This window comes from Cheilinus undulatus, linkage group 6, assembly GCF_018320785.1.
Source record: "Cheilinus undulatus linkage group 6, ASM1832078v1, whole genome shotgun sequence".
Classification (NCBI taxonomy): Eukaryota; Metazoa; Chordata; class Actinopteri; order Labriformes; family Labridae; genus Cheilinus; species Cheilinus undulatus.
The window spans coordinates 30003139-30020071 of NC_054870.1; the positions used below are offsets into that span (position 1 = coordinate 30003139).

Genomic DNA, 16933 nt, shown 5'->3' on the forward strand with positions numbered 1-16933 from the left:
TCATGGAACTCATGGTCCCATGGGAAGACCCTACCGAGGTGGCCCATGAAGAGCAAAATCTGTGCTTTGCAGAGGTAGGGGCATAGACAAAGCAGTGGAGATGGGATGCCAATGTGCACTCATCTGAGGTGGGATTCAGAAGGTGTGTGGCCTCATCCACCGTCAGCAAACCATCAAATGAGCTTCAGAAGCAGCTAGATGAAGCAGCTTGTGAATATGACTTAAATGTATCAGTGCTTGCTTGTCTCACAATCCAACCAAACCCCATCTCAGAAGAAATTTTCAGGAGGAGGCAGGGTCTGATTGCTCTAAAGCTGGACACCTCTGGTGAGTGTGTAGCATTTAAGAGGCCAAAACACCCAGCGATCCTCTGATGATGTTCCCCTCCCACCTGTTCTTAAGATTGCCCACTTTAACACCCACTTTTAAGGCTCACCAACAATCTGGCAGAAGGGATTGTTCAAAACACATCCTGTAGTCTGTTGATACTAATACACAAAGAGGATGAAGTGCATTCATGTCAGTTTTCTCAAAGATACCACGCGGTGTGTAAAATCCATATTATCCTCAATACACGGCCCTTCATTCCAGACAGCAGAAAAAAGAAAGCCTGTAGGATGAGAAATAAGCGTCACTAACTCCACGGCTTGTTGATTTGTGTGTATGACAAGTCAGTTCTCTCCTTATTGAGTGATCACAAATACGCAGAAGGTTTATCTTTGTACAGCCTCCAGGTTTCCTAACAGAGACGTCTCAAACAGAAGAGCAGAGTACACTCAAATCAGATTCTATGCTAAGCCTATTGCTAATACAACCACATGTTCCCTCAGATGTGTTTAGAGAATATTGTAGCTGAAGTTAATTGCAACAGTCCAGTCATGGAGCAGTAAAGGAGGAACTTTGATTAACTTAAAAATTGTGTTTGTGCTCATACAGAAAGAGGTATTGCTCGGAGGTTGAGTTATTACCAACTGTATCCAAAGTAGCACAACCCAGGGTAATCATTTTAATTTAGAGACAAAGAAACTAAGAGGTGTGTTTGTGTGTTTGGGAGGGTTTTTCGAAGAGCGCTGCAGTAAGAGTTTGGAGAGACTTCAAAATGATGAATGATTTAATTTCATTCTTTGTTCTGCCCTTTGAACATTTTTATATTGTGAGTATCCTAAAAGTATAAACTGCAATACAATGATGAGAGGGGGAAAATGAGCACTGCGTCTAATTCCTCTTGATTTACTTCATATGGTCACAATGTGGCTCCACTTTGCCCCAAGATGAAGATGAAGAAATAGGGTCACTATACCCATATGCTGCTTCACTGCTCAGACCAGGTCAAGGGTTTTCTTATTAACCATAATTCCCCTTTTGCCACGAGTAAATGAGTTCTTTGTGCCATATTGACTCAAATAAGGACAATGCACTTCTGCAGTATAATACTGTAGGCGTGTGTGTAATCGTGTGCATAAATGTGTGTGTAGTGCATTTATGCAGCCATATGGCTGCTTGAACAAGTTTGTCTTTCTGTGTCTCTGTATATCAACTCTTCTTAAAGCACTGGAGCACTGGATGACTCATCAAACCTCCAGAGATGCAACAGGGGGAAAACCCAGCCATCCATCGCCCCACAGACACAGCCATTGTGGATGCAGTAAAGAGGTCTAGCCCTATAGTGATTTTCTCCAACCTGTCTTTGACAATGCGGCATGACTTGGCACATGGTGACTGCTGGGATCTGTGTGCTTATTGTGTGCCCTCTGCTACACATCACCTTTGATTTGTGTGTGGAGCCCAGGCTTCTTATAAGCAATTTCCTGTACAGTGAAACACACACACACACACACAAAGGGAGATCTCTGGGGACAGTAACACCTGCCTGCAGTTTTCGTATCCTGTAAACCCTAGGAAACAGAGAAGACAGGAGGGCTTGTTGTGTTTTGTCACGCTTTGGATCAGGAGTAGAGAACGAAACCTGCCTGGAAGCCTTTGGAATGAAGCCTAAGAATATTGAGTTTATGTGCAGGTGTTGAAAGTGCAGGCTGTGTAGCCATAATTCTGATTAAATGCTGAGGGAATAGAGTTCTCCATGAGACAGATTCTGCCAAAAGGGCTTGTCTTTTTCGATCTCTGTCAGTTTTCACCCCACCATAACCGATTTTTTATTTCTATCTTTCCCTTTATAGATATCCGAGGTTTACAAACCTTTATGGACCAGGCATCTCGGCTGGGTCTGGATGTTTCTTTGCAGAGGGTCGACCGCAACGTCAGCCGTGTCTTTACAGATCTCTTCAACACAATGCGAACTGAGGAGCTAAACCGATACCGGGACACACTACGGCGGGCTGTGTTGCTCATGAGCCCTCGAGGTGCACAGGTGTTCATTCACCAGGTAGGTCTTTACTGACACTTTTCTCCATTCAAGAGTGAGTAACAGGCAAAGAGAGAGCAAAAGACCAGAAACAGAAAACAAGCCCTTTCATTAAGATGGCAAGCATTACCAAGAAACACACATTTGCCATGTTTCCCTTCTCCAAAATCAAGACAGTTTACACAACAAACAACCAAAAAATGTAGAAATAGGACACAAATTGCTCAATTTAAATTGGGAGTCTACCAATTTGATCTGTCTCTTGGTAAAGCTGATGAAACAAGAGGCAACTGTCTGTCTGCAACCACGATGCGCTCCAGGAAACCCCCTAAGCAGATGGCAGAGATCAGAATGAGATGGGTTTTGCCTAGGATGTTAAGAAACCGAATTGTAGGTGCTGAAATTTAGCATGAAATGTATCATAAAATATAATTGGCCAGCTAAAATGTATTTTTCTGCAAAGCACGCACTTGGCTCTTCCTGCTTAGAAATGTGTTTTCTCTTTGATGTTTAAAAAGGTGTTTTTGGGGAGGTTTTGGTCAAAAAAGCCAAATTATACAGGCCATAATTAATTTCATTCAATCAATAAAAAGGTGAAACATCCAATGGGGTGAATACTTCTTTTAGGTACTGGAACCCTTGGCACAGTTCAACCAAAGCAGACTATGTGTTACCACAGAAGATCTAAAGTTCTCCGGCTCATATTTGTACTCAGGTGTATGAGCTTACCTCTCTCCTTCATATCATGATGCTAAATCTAGCATCTAGAACATGTGGGAGGTGATTCATCCAACTCTTTACTTTGATGTGTATCTTTTCTTCTTTCATCCCACCCTGCCTATTACAACACTAACACTTTTGCCTTTTCCTTAAAGCAGTTGTGTTTAACTTTGATGATCATTACTGTTAAAAACACCAATAAACTAGAACTTATTGAGATAGGTTGTAATAGAAAACTTCCCCCTTTGTTCTTCTTGTCAAGGACAAACCGGAAGTCAAAGGTTCTCCTTTAATCATCAGCTAGGGTTTTGCTTATGGGTCAACCACATGAATAAAAACACACTAGTACTTTAGCATGATTAGAGAATGTACTTGCATGGAGGCATTACAGACAGAAATATGGCAACATAAAAGCTAACAGCTTTTAGCAGTCTGACACTTAACATAAAATTTGTCTTTATCTTATAAACCAATGGGACTAATACACAGTGCATATAAAAAGTATTCACCCCCATTGGGTGTTTTGTCCATGATTGATCTATTATATAGATCAATCATAGTAAATATACTTTGACTTTCTGACAAAATATTTTTACAAAAAACCTCTTAAATGCCAAAGTGAAAACAGATTTCTACAAAAAAGTGTCAATTAAATAGAAATATGTAAGGTAAAATGAGGGACTGTGTAAATTTTCAGCCCCTTCTAGTCAGCATTTAGTGGATGCACCTGCAATCACAGCATTGAGCCCAGTCATTTTATGCTCTACCTTTACAAGCCTTCCAGGGCCGGAAGCTGGAAAGCATCCCCACAGTATGATGCTGCCACCATTGTGGGGATCATGTGTTTGTGGTGATTCCGAATGTTTATCATCTTGTCTGATGGTCACAATGCACTATTTTTGTCTCATCATACTGACAAACATTCTTCCATTTTACCTTGGAGTCCACTACATGCCTTTTGGGGAACTTAAGTGGAGATTTAATCCGAGTATTCATCAACGGAGGCTTTCTCTTTGCCATGCAAAGGGCAAGACCTCTGTTGAATCAGGTCCATCACTTTAATAGGAGGGGAATATTTATGCAATCACTTATTTTACCTTACATATTTCTGTTTAATTGGCATTACTTGGTAGAAATATGTTTTCACTTTGACATAATTGTGTGTTGATTGAGTCCTATTATTTGGTGGCAGCATCATGTCCATGGTCTGGTTTGATTGGCTAATTTTCAATATTTTTTTACAAAGGGATGCAAACTTCTACTGGCTTTCCCTGAGATATAAAAAGAGCAAAATAGCCACGGCCACCATAGTTTCACTACACATTGATTACTTCACATGGAAAGAGGTGCTGTTTCATGAATAGAGGGAAACGATAAGCAGGGAAAATATGAGATAGGAACAACTACAAGGAAAGTCACTGACACTGTCAAAGAACGTTATTAAAATGACAGTCATATTCTGAAAAAAAAATTGGGGGAGCTGTGTTTCCCTTGGCTTTCGGGAGGAAACACCACTGGTAATACAGCATAAATGTGATTGCATCTAATGTCTATGCTATATGTATTCCCAATCTTCTGCGCTGACTCATCAAATGTTTCTAGTTATAGTGAGCAAAAGCTGTGAAAAAATAAAAAAGCCAAAAACATCACATGTATTCCAATTAGCTTTGTGTAAATGTTCCACTATTTATCTGAAAATGAAGTACTTATTAATAAATCAGAGCCCAGGTTGTGAATACGCCAAGGCTTTCAAGTTTTATTAATGACATACAGCTTTGATCTTTTCCTCTACTCTGATGAATCCTGTTTCAACACACATACACACCGCTGCAGACACCTTTTCTTCTCCCAACATTTCATTTAATCTTGCACATTATATTCTTTATCATTCATTATACAATTACCATGAAGCATCATGGGAACCTAGAAAGAAGGCGCAAAGCACATCTCCAAACTGAACGTGTGAATATGTTAATATAGTAGGAGTGCTGGAGATTTGTTAATTCATCAGAGCTTCATTAATAACTGCTGTCACTGAACGTACACACTTCCCACCAGAGATACTGAGGAAGAAAATGTAAATATGCTAATATGTGAATGGAGAATAATGATGAGGATACTCATGAAGTGTTTTAGCACAAGAGGAAGTTTCCATGGGGATTAGAAGACGACATGATGGCTTGATTGTAAACGGTGCATTATTGCTGTGTTAAGTATTTTAAATGAAAATGTATGAGACTGGTAAGCTGTACAATATTCATATTTCTGTTTACCGCTGAGATGTGCTCTATTTCCTCCTATTTTCATCTTTGTCTTTCAAAGTTCTGTAGCTCCACTTTGATTTCTCTTCATCTGCTCAGCTCTGTGTTTCTATTCACTTATTCATTTTCATACCTACTTACATGGATGATTACTGAACCTACATTTAAAGTGACACAAAATGACTACAGAGAAACACGGCTGTAGAGAAGCATTTTAAACTACCGCGGAGACAGACAAGAAAAGAAAAGACTCAATGGCTGCAGATGACGAACTTGAAAACCACTTTAAAAAGACTTACAAGGGACTTCAAATACACTCGGTATGAATAGGAAAAGACAAAAATGACTGTAAAAACATCAACAAAGAGCAATGAGCAAATTACCAAGGGAATGCAAGGTACTTAAAAGATATCTATGATGCTCTAAAGAAACAATACGAGCTTAAGTAAGCATCTTCAGAAAAAACACTTCATGAATAAAAGAAAGTAAAAGTTCAGACCAGTTTAGAAGTATTTACATGAACTGTGGCTAGCTTTAGCTGCTTTAACTTTAACTAAAGCTAGCATAGCTATACTAGTTACATAACTAACATGACTACATTGACAAATGTGGCTAAATTAGCTTTAGCAACATGAGCTTTAGCATACATGCTAAAGCTCATTAGCTTTACCTACCTATGTAGATGACTTAAATAAGTAGCTTACATAGCTTCATAGCTTAGCTTTAGCTACATTGTCTGTGTAGCTACATTAGCTGTTGTCATAATACCAGAACTTAAAACTTAATATGACAGTGGAAATCAAACAATAGGTGAAAATGTCACGCAGCAATCAAAAACAACCCTTAGGGGGGGAAAAGTGATTTCTGCATAGAGAAATGGTGCAAAAAATGCCTCCATCTGAAGCCTGGATGAGCAGTGTCACACAAAAGTCATGTATGGTCTGTTTCCACAAAGCGGTCCAGTTTGGTTCAGTACAGTTTTGGCATGGATTAGCTCAATAAACTCTGATCTTATCCATGTTTCCTCTGCTGATGTCTGTCTCACCAACTTCCAGCCCAATCTGTCTCTTTTAAGAGATCAAGATCATTTGGCTCTGCTCAGTAGAGCTGATTGTTTGGCTCCCAGATGGCTTCATTTGATACCAGTTTGGCATTTTAAATGTGGATTTAATAACGACAAAGCACGATGTGCCCTGGGGACTAGCTACTGCATCAGCTCACCATTACGCAGACATTTGCCTCACAAAGATTTATTTGGTTGATGTCAGATACTTTTTCAATTCAAAGCATGTTTGTAACAAAATGAGTCTAAGTTCATATTTTTAATCACCAAAAATGGTGAGCAAAGTCCTGTACACTATCTAGATTGCAAAATACATTGACAGAAATTTGAGACTGAAACATTGCTGATATATTTGCACAATTTTGACTTAGATATCTTTCTTTCTTGCACTGTAGCTTTGTTTAAAAAAATGTAGGGTTTTTTTTGTTAAACATTGGGATTTTTCAGTGCGATCAATTATGATCACAATATTGTATTTTTTTCAAAAGTGATATCGAAAAGGATCAAAAGTATTGAAAATTTGGCCAATTTATTATTGTAAGGGGTTACTTAAATTTTTAAGTCATACTCAAAAACAAAGGCACCGACACAGACACATCGAGTAATCAACAGCTCTAGAGAACAGTGAAGAGAAAATATCCTCCCTTTGTTCTGCTGCTTTTGTGTGGGGAGGGGATACATCACTGCAAGGGATGCTCAAAACCTCCTCTCTGCCAAGACAAGCTTTCAGTGTGGCTCTCTGCTCTGGTTTTAAAAAGAAATGCGGTCCAGTTCCAAGTAAACTGCAGTGGGCCTACAGCAACATCCGAGCAAAAAGCTAATGCAGCAGTAGGCCCTAGATATACCTGATAAGCCCACCATCATGATTCGAAAGCCATACTGAAGCGGACCGGGAGTAGAGAGAAAACATCTTTTCTGTCACAGAAAGCTATCAGTGTTGCTGGAGCAGGTCATCAGAAGAGTGAAAACATCTTTCCTGATATGAAAAGCTTTTAGGGTTGTTTTTATTCTTACTTCATACAGAAACCTGGCCTAGTTCTAGTAAAAGGGATGCAATGATAAAGCTCTATCTGAGGTATTTAGAGCAGTGGAAGCAGCCATTACAGAGGGCTTTCTGTACAACCAATCCCAACTGTGTATGGTATGACTATTAAACTAGCATCACTCACTCAGTCAGTCAGTCACTCAGTCAGATACAGACAGACCCACCTGTAGGGCTGACCTCAGCAGTCAGCCAAAAAAGTACCACAGACAAAAAGTACTGTGTTGAAACAATGCCAAAAAGAAGTGGTATCTTTGTTGTTGGGGTTTTTGACATGTCTGTGCCTAGGGGTCTATATTCTCATTGAATGTCTACAAATTTCTCTGCAAAGTAATTTGCCAGTGAGACGGAAGATGTCACAGCGTGTACTGGACACATGAAAAATAAAGAGAGGCACTAATATAGCTGGATAAAACTAATGACCTTTTAAGATGTTCCTAACTTTAAAGGACATGCCTTTATTAGCAAAAGTCCCATATTCCACTCCATTGAACTCTGAGGATGCTCTCCTTCCCTGAGTAACACTTTGTGTCATTAGTCGGTCGTCACTTTCCAGGCCTACTCTCAGGCTACAGTCGTTTCTCATACTTTGAACAACATGCATATGTAATTGACAGTGCTGGCGGTTTCTCCAGCTCTTGTGTTTCTCCCGTCTAGACAGTTGCCATGTCGTCTCTTGTTCATTTTGGCCATGAGAGGATGTAGCGTCTACTGTCAGCTCGGTTGCCACTTCGTTCCTGACACCCGGCTACTCTCTGCTCCCTTCATGATCGGGGAACCTCTCTTAAGTCACGCAAGACTTTTAGAGAGCTATAAAGTGGAATTTTAGGCTTTTGACTGTCCTTTTTTCCACAAGTATGTCCTTGGGTTGTATTAGTGAACATTTGCAGAATCACTTTTGAGGGATGATACACATTTCGGTAGAAAAACTCGACACGTTTTATGAGTTACCAAAGTCACTCTCAAAGTAATTGTCATAGAGCAGCTTGGAGCTATATATCTTGGAGAAATCCAAATTAGATTTTTGGCTCTGTGGGTTCTGGCTTTGGGAGATAGTCATTCATTTTCACAAACTCTGATTAAAATGCTTTCAGAAATTGAGATACCTGTCCTGAATGTAAATGTTTAGGACCACTTTCTTTATGAGTTAAACAAACAAATCATTTTATAATGGCATAAATGCTGCTCTTATGGATTTCCTGCAAGCATTTTGGTCTGTATTAGACAAATAGTGTGTTTTCCTCTGTGTTTGTGCAGCTCCGTCCTCCTACACTTGTCGATGTGAGTGGAAACAGAGCAGGGTGTTGTCACTTGGCATGCCAGCCCTGCAGGCCCATTGATGGATAGAGCAGGGAGACCGGGTGAGGTCTGCCTCCTGTGCGGCGGCTACACCGAGCTACAAGAGTGACAAGCGCTGCTGTCTCCTGCCAGGGAACGTGAGAGGGAAAAGATGCTGCAAAGGGTGGCAGGAGGGTAAAGAGAAAACGACAAGTACACAAAGAGAGAGAGGGGAGAGAAATAAAAGACAGGTTGAGATGGATGCAGGGAGGATAGGTCAAAGATGAGAAAGATACGAGCTAGATGGGGCTCACCCAGCATAATTAAGCTCCTCTGTATGAAAGAGTAATGGGGGAAATCTAATGGAAAAGACAGCTGTGAAAAAAGACATAAGTGCTGAGAGACAGTAGGGAAGATTTTAAAGCCTGTTGACAGAAAATGGCGTTTGTTCCATTATATAATTAAAGAATGGATCCTGACAGGTTGAAGTGTTTTAATCAGCATCTTATAAATGTGCAAATGCAACCCAAAGTATTTGTTTAATATGGAAAAGATAAAACGTGTGCAGTTTCCTCACAGTTTCTTCTGCGGTGACAGCTAAAATGATCTCAGCTGGAAAGAAGCAGAGTTTTTTTTCCCCTCAAAAATGAGCAAAGACAAGATTGCACCTTGTTAGCATCATTCTCTTTAAACTTGAATGAAAAAGTTTCTCCTCTGAGGCTCTCTGCCAGATCAGATAATAGTGACATTTCAAAATTTCACACAGAGATGCTCTGATTATCAAAATTTTAAATTGCTTATGCTACTCAGTTAACAATAATTTAATCATGTTTTGACACTTTTTGGACAATATTTTCCCAGCTTAAGGAACCCTGCATTTTTATACATTTTGCTTTTAATATGTCAAACATACCTTTTTAAAGTGGCTGTATAAAGAAGCAGAACTCATTCCCTTATTGGTTGTGCAATGCACTCTGCAGTGATATTAAATAGTTGCTTGACCTTGGCTGCAGAGTGACACACGTGTGTCAGCGTGTGATGACACTAACAGAGTTCACTGTACTGCAGTGGCCTCCACAGTCAGTCCAGTAAAGCACCTTAAGGATGTGGTGGAACGGGAGATTTGCATCATGGATGTGCAGACACCAAACCAGCTGCGTGATGCTGTCATGTCAACATGGAACAAAATCTCCAACTCCGTGTTGAAACGATGCCACAAAGAATTAAGGCAGTTCAAAAGGCAAAAGGGGATCCAGTTCGCAAGGTGTACCTAATAAAGTGGCCGGTGAGTGTACATACCAGCCAATGAAATGACACTAAACGGTTGGATAAATGGTCTCATGTGTAAGAACCAATGGACACAGACGGGGGGCTAGGGAGTGTCTGACCAAAAAAAAAAAAGGTTTCAAAATCATCAAGCTTGGTAGCAGCATACTGTAACCGGCTCAAGGCGCCCACATGAGTGGTACTGGTTTACTTTATGCCATCTTTTAGGTTATAGATCAAATCTGTCTCTTCATGGACTGTCTCTGCCTGCTGAAACATCCTGTTCAACACATCATTTTTTTAAAGGAAGGAGGATGGCCGTATTCCCTGTAAAAGCAAAATCTGGGGCTGTTTGTGACTCATTCAAGGTCAGTTCTGCTATTCTGCTGAACTGTAGCATGAAAACCCAATTTGATTATCTTGGTCTGTCTAAAACTACTTGGATAAGGCTTCCAAAAATGACACTAGTTGGTCAAAAAGATTTAGTTCAATAAATTATACCTTTCATATTTTCTTTTTTGTCCACTTGCTTTTGAGAGGTTGCCAAAAAAGCTCACAGCAGCGAGCGGCTTTGTATTTTCTCTTTTTGTGAATAAACACAAGATCATGGGGTGCTTTCGAAATAGTCTGTGAACCCATTTGGCTTCATGGAAGGAGAGCTAGCTGTATTGGAAGCAGATTCACTTGTCAGGACTTGAGACCATGAATTACTGATTTAAAATAGACCCGTGTGGCAGTGGAGTGTGAGCTATAATAAAAACATTTGCCCTTGCTAGAAATTGAGTTTTGATGCCAAGGACTCTTCAGTCTTAGTGTCACCAACGTTTGTGGATGGCAATTCAAAGCGTCCAAAAGTTGACAGGCCATTATGAGGTGCTTTGCAAAAAAAAAAAAAAAAAGGCAGCAATGATGGCTTTTTTCTTGCTTGGGGATTCTGTGCCATTGACATGACATCTTATGGGACACAAAACCCTACACACATCCGGTGGCCTCACACTTCAAAAATGTTTTTCTGACAGTGAAAGCCATAGTTGTCTTTGACAGTGAGCTCCCACTTTGTAGCATTTTGTGTCCTTCATGATTGTTTTGTCAAAGTCAGAGTGTCAGGAGCTTGAAACACAATGAGCGTTTGAGGATTGTGTGAGCTTTATTGTGAGGGAGGTTCGGGGAGTTCAGTATTTTTTTTACTTTAAAAAATGTACAAAATCTTAATAAAACATTGTTCCCCCAACCCATTAGAGCACTGTTTTAATTCCAAAATTATTTCCTACCATTATCTGCAGCACTTTATAGATATCCCACCATAAAAAATGGCAAAAGCCATTTTCTGTCCACAGTTCCTCTCTTTAGAACAGCCGTGTCTAGACATGTCTTCATTTTCTCTGCCTAGTGCTTCAGCTTTTGTTTACTCCTTCCAAATTTTGCCCCATTTGTACTGCTGCCCTAGTTTCTGACAGCATTTTCAGTTTAACGAAAGAAGCCCATTTTACTAAGATAAATCATAAACTCTTAAAAGTCATAATAATCTTTAAGGTGTCCTAATTTCCCCTTGTGTTTGTTCTCACTTTTTCCCCCAACTATCCCTGCACTGTTGTGTTTGGCACCTGGATGTCCAGACTGAACAAAGCCGGCCTCGACCTGGAAGTGTTTATCCCAGCATGACTCATTAACCTGAAACAGAGAGCATGATGTTGGTGCAGGGGAGCGTAGTACTGGCACAAACATTGCACACAGAAGGATGCCCAAATATGTGCGTACACCTTCACTGCGTCACCTCTCATTCCTCCCCCTGATCCATCACTGCCAGTTCTGTCTACACCCCCTCCTTTAGTGCTAATGAGTGAGGCCAGGTATAATTACAAAGCCCCAAAAGTGCTTTTCAGCCTGATATTTTTTTTTCATAGACAAACACACTTGCAACCACCCGCAAGAATCAGTCAGCCTGGTCCGGAATACAAATAAAGGCCAGAGAATGTAACGGGCTGATTGGCATCATCTAGAATCAGAGGCATGGAGAGTTTATGAAGGTGACAAACAAAGATGAAGAACAGCAAGTGAGGGTGCACAGATGGGAGAATGCAGGATTTAAATCGAGGACGAGGTTTGAGAGATTATACAGTTTCAAGATAATCTGTCCTGTATAAACAGACAATGTGTGGAGTCTGGGATGATAATCCTGTTTATTGTTTGCATTATTTTTAGATGAGTGTGCTCATTGGCAATTCTACGGTCTGTTAGAGTCCTGGGTAAAAATTCACAGGCGTCGTGTCTGAAATACACTCAGTCCCTACTCCCTAAGGCAGTGGTTCGCAACTCATTGAGCCTAAGGACCCACCATCAACCCTCAATGAGAAACTGTGACACAAATTTCTGATATTTTTCCACTAATGAGCTTTATTTGATAAAAACAGTGTAGTTTGGACGTCAGACAGTACAAAACGTGGCAAAACAAAGAGACAAAATAAAACAAGCATGGTTTAAAAGGGCTTTATAGTCTGTTTTTTAGGCACAACTTTGTGACCCACTTAAAAGGGCTTCACGACCCACTCTTGGGCCCCGACCCACTAGTTGAGAGTCACTACATTAAGGTGCTTTGCAGCTGCAGGAACTTTCCCCAGGAACTAGGGACCTTTTGAGGAGCTCTATGCTTTTTGACCACGGGAACCATGGAGTCAATTTAGTCCTGAAAATCAATAATAGCTTCAAGCTATTGCTATCAAGTCTCACAGGCTCTTTAACATTACATCAGTTTATCATATCTGTGGTGCCAAAACATACATCAGTTCTTGCAAGGGGAAAATAATCTCAAATTATATCAGCCTTCTGCATTAATGTGCAATAAATGTTCTCCTAAGCTGTAGGTCTCTTGAAGACTGATTAAATTGTACTACAGGAACTTCCCATATTCAATTTACGCTCTGTTGTTACTAGCCTTTCAGGGCTGGCTACTGAGAAGCATGCCTACAACATGATGCTGCCACCACTGTGCTTCACTGTGGGTGTGGCGTTTTTGTGGTGTGTGCAGTGTTTGGTGTCCATCCCCTGACTTAAACTTTCCAATGACCTTTTCTCCGAGTTGCTTGGAATGTTCTTTTGTCTCCGTGGTGTAATGGTAGTCAGAAAAACGTATTAACCAGTGACTGGTGTCTACCACAATCACTTGAGACACATTTACTGCACTCAGGTGATTCCCATTTCCCTAATTGTGACACCTCTATTACCACTTGGCTGGATATTTGGATAAATATTTATGCAGCCACCTATTTTACATTTTACATGTTTGATTGACATTACTTTGTAGAAATATGTTTTCACTTAAACATTAGAGAGGATTTTTTTTTAATGTTTTGTCAAAAAAGCCAAATTATATTTGCCATGATTGATTTATTAAATTATCAACCTCCAGGGGATGAATACTTGTTATATCAGTCAAATAACTTTAAGGAAGTTCTGTCATACAGGTGGTTTCCCTCTATATAAGGCCACACAAGCATTAAGCCAATTACTCCCACATTTAATTGTCATCTGCTCCACTTGCTGTCTTTCTTCCCTTTTTCCTCCTACTCATGCGTTCTGTCCTTTATCACTCTAAGATGAATTATTCAGGGAAAGAAAATACAGGAATGCTTCACCTAATCAGGCCTGCCCACAGAAACAACTGAGTACCAGAACAATCCAGCAAAAGACCCTTCCTAAAATCAGAATTATTCATGTTAACATATGTGCCTTACGGATCTGACATCATACACACATCAACTGCTACTGCTTGTATAGTGTTTCCTCATTTTTCCATATCGCTATATTAATTGTTAAGGTCATGTGTGGCAAGCCTATGAATGTTGTTTTTGCATTTGACATAATATATATTGACTCTTACCTTGTTCTAAAGGGGGAATTTAATTTGGATACTGGCTACATCGAAGTGAAAATTAGTTAAGTATAGAAATTTGGTTCAAGTTTCAGAGAGCATTTGGATTTATGTGTATATACTTCATATGTTTTAATTGCTTATATTTAGGATTAACAAGGTGTTCGTTGCTCTAGCAGTTGTGCTCTTGAAAGCTTTCACCTTTTCCCCTCATATTGACGGCCCTTCATGCAATACATAATAGCCCAGCTATAGAGTGAGAGCTTCCAGACAGGGCTTCCTTCAGGAGGTTAGCTACTTTCAAAACTTTGCACAATTTGAGCTACTGCTGTGGTTTAAAGTTTGTCAGCTCTGTGGCCCTAAACATCTGCACCTGTTGACTGGCAGTCTTAATTTTTACCTTTACAAAATATAACTACATGCTACAAATTACAGCTGCATGAAAACTCTTCAGTACAAGGGACTTAAACATGTACTCCATTTATGGACTTAAAGATTAAAAAAATGACACAAGAAAGCAAGATCCTGTATTGGTAGGTGGAGAAGGTGGTTCATTGGTTTTATCTTCATAGACAGTAGTGGTCATGGAAATGCAATCATTGATTGATTGATTGATTGATTGATTGATAATACTTTATTGTCAGATGCAAGATCTGAAATTTGTTTTGCATTAAGACAGCAGCTCCGTCATACACAATTCAAGGGACGATATACATAGACATACATATAACATTCAACGAGGACAATTAACAAAATCATGACAATCATGTAAAAGATGACTGAGAAGCAGACTGTCTTTATACTGGAAACGATTCATTCATCATCACAGAAAGACATCTTGATTGTCTGATTGCGTGTGATATGTTTCTATCCCGTAGAAGACAGGAGATATACCTGGTAGACATTGTCTGTTCCATTCATTCAATGACGGTAAGCAGCAGAGGAGACCTTTCACTTGACAAATGTCACCAGAATATCAGCGTTAACATGAGCAGTGGCTTGCTTCCAAGTTGAGCTGCCTGCTGACTTACTCATTTTCCCAATAAACACTGATACTTTTGATGTGAACAGATCAAAGATAGAATACATACCAATGCAAAAAGTGTAACATTAGCCCTAAAAGTTATCCTTATTTTGTCTTGATGTTGAATTTATTTAACGTTAAGGTATCTAAAATTCTAAAAAAAAAAAAAAAAAGGTGTTTTAATCACTCTGAACTGTACTCTGTTAATTTTTCACTATTAAATGTATTTGGCAGTACAAGAAAAAGCCAGGTTTTTTGGCAACACTTCACAGCACATAGACCCTTACCAAGATGATCAGTTTTGGCTAAAACTTTCAAGGAGGGATTCATTTAGCTACCTTTTTAATTGAAATTGTTGTTTTCAGTGATTTTAAACCAGACCTGATTATGAATTGAGATTTGCCTTTTTATGTTTGGTCCAACCCATTTACATATATAATAGTCCAATTAAAAGACCTTTCAGAATAATTTGCTTGAGTACAAAATTGCCACCCACTAAGACCTCATTAATAAACATGAAGAAATGTAACCTCTGTAGAAGTGTCAACAAAAGCTGAAATATTTTAAGCTTGGCAGAGCTTTAGGTTGCATCATATTACATTATACACATGTACTTATAATAAAGCAGCTGTTGAATGTATGTATATGTATGCAAATGTATGCATTTGTTATTGTGCATATTCATAACATGAATTTTATTCTCAGGTTATCTCAAGCTGCAGTTCGTTATTTCCCAAAAGGCCACATTAGGACAATGAATAAAAATGAGCTCTGGCAAGAAAGTCTCAAAGCAACATGCAAAAGACTCAACGGTTTTGTTAGAGTACACTAAAATCTATCCACAGATTCATGGATTTTTTTTGTCGTATTAACAAGTTTGGCCTTGTGTTGGAATATGTTTTATTAAAGTGGAGCACACAGAATCTGTTAGGAAAAGACTTTAATGCTAAACCAGGTTTAAAAAAGATTCATCTGCAATTTATTTTTAAACAGGGAACTTTGGGTGCCAGTGTATCTCAATGGGTAGAGCAGGCTGTAGTCCTGGATGCACTGGTTGCAGGTTTGATTCCTGGTATTGGTCCATGTCTTTTCTCATTCTGTCTCCCCTTGTTTTCTGCCTTTTTCAGCTGTTCAGTCATAAAAGGCAAAGTGCCAATATATGATAAAAAAAAAAAGGAAACTTGAATGCCAAGTGCATTAGAAATGGGAGCTCTGGGCTCTAAGGTTGCTATTTGATGCTTTTTGTCAAAGAGGGAAAAATTGCATTTTTATGGCTTTTTCTTATCATCAAAAATGTAAAATAGAATAAAGTTCTGAAATGATGAGGAAAAGATATTGTTCAGAAGTAGTGCAAACAATCAAGACTTCATATTTCTAAAAGGTCCAAGTGTCCTCAATGGATCACACATTTTAAGGAATTGAACTAAACTTTATGAACCCTTCCTTGTCTAGCTGATGGTGCACTCCTTCAATAACTAAACTTCATCATAAATCGACAGGAGAGATTCCTCTAAAATCCTCAGCAGAAGATTTTTAAATTCTCAACATGAAAATGTTAGACTGTACAAATTAGGCCAAAGCATTTTGTTGAAACACACCCAAAAGAGAAACATATGTAGCACGCCTGGATTTGATAATACACCTGCTCTAGGATCCCAGATTAAAGTAAGGTCTCTTTAAAGCACTTTTCAATGCTCATATTAAATAAGATAACACAAGCGTTGGCTTGGTGTAAGAAATCACAGTTTATTTGTTGTTTTTTGTTGGTTGTAGTTGGCAGTGATGGGCAAACCTGTCCTCTTGCAGCAAAAAGATGGGATGCTTTGTAAACATGTCAAAAGGCACAGCTTTAAGGCTTACAAAACTGTGGAGTCAGCACTCAAATGATGTCCTTTTAAGCAGTTTTATTTTTTAGGCAGCTTTAGAGCTCCCCTTATTGTGTTTCCAATCACTCACTGGAATGTGGAGACGCTGAGCCATGATGCAGCTATTTTGGGGGAAAAAATATCTTTTTCCAAAATGGCCTTATTGCAGTAAGCACAAAATGAA

The 16933-nt window shown here is 39.3% G+C and overlaps 1 protein-coding gene across 1 annotated transcript in view; it reads left to right on the top strand.

Annotated features, from left to right (window-relative positions):
* grid1a (glutamate receptor, ionotropic, delta 1a) overlaps positions 1–16933 on the top strand; it is a 438914-nt gene that overhangs the window by 290868 nt on the left and 131113 nt on the right. The window contains exon 4 of the mRNA XM_041789876.1: positions 2178–2383. Within this exon, the coding sequence (XP_041645810.1) occupies positions 2178–2383 (206 nt within the window). The remainder of the gene's footprint in view (positions 1–2177; positions 2384–16933) is intronic.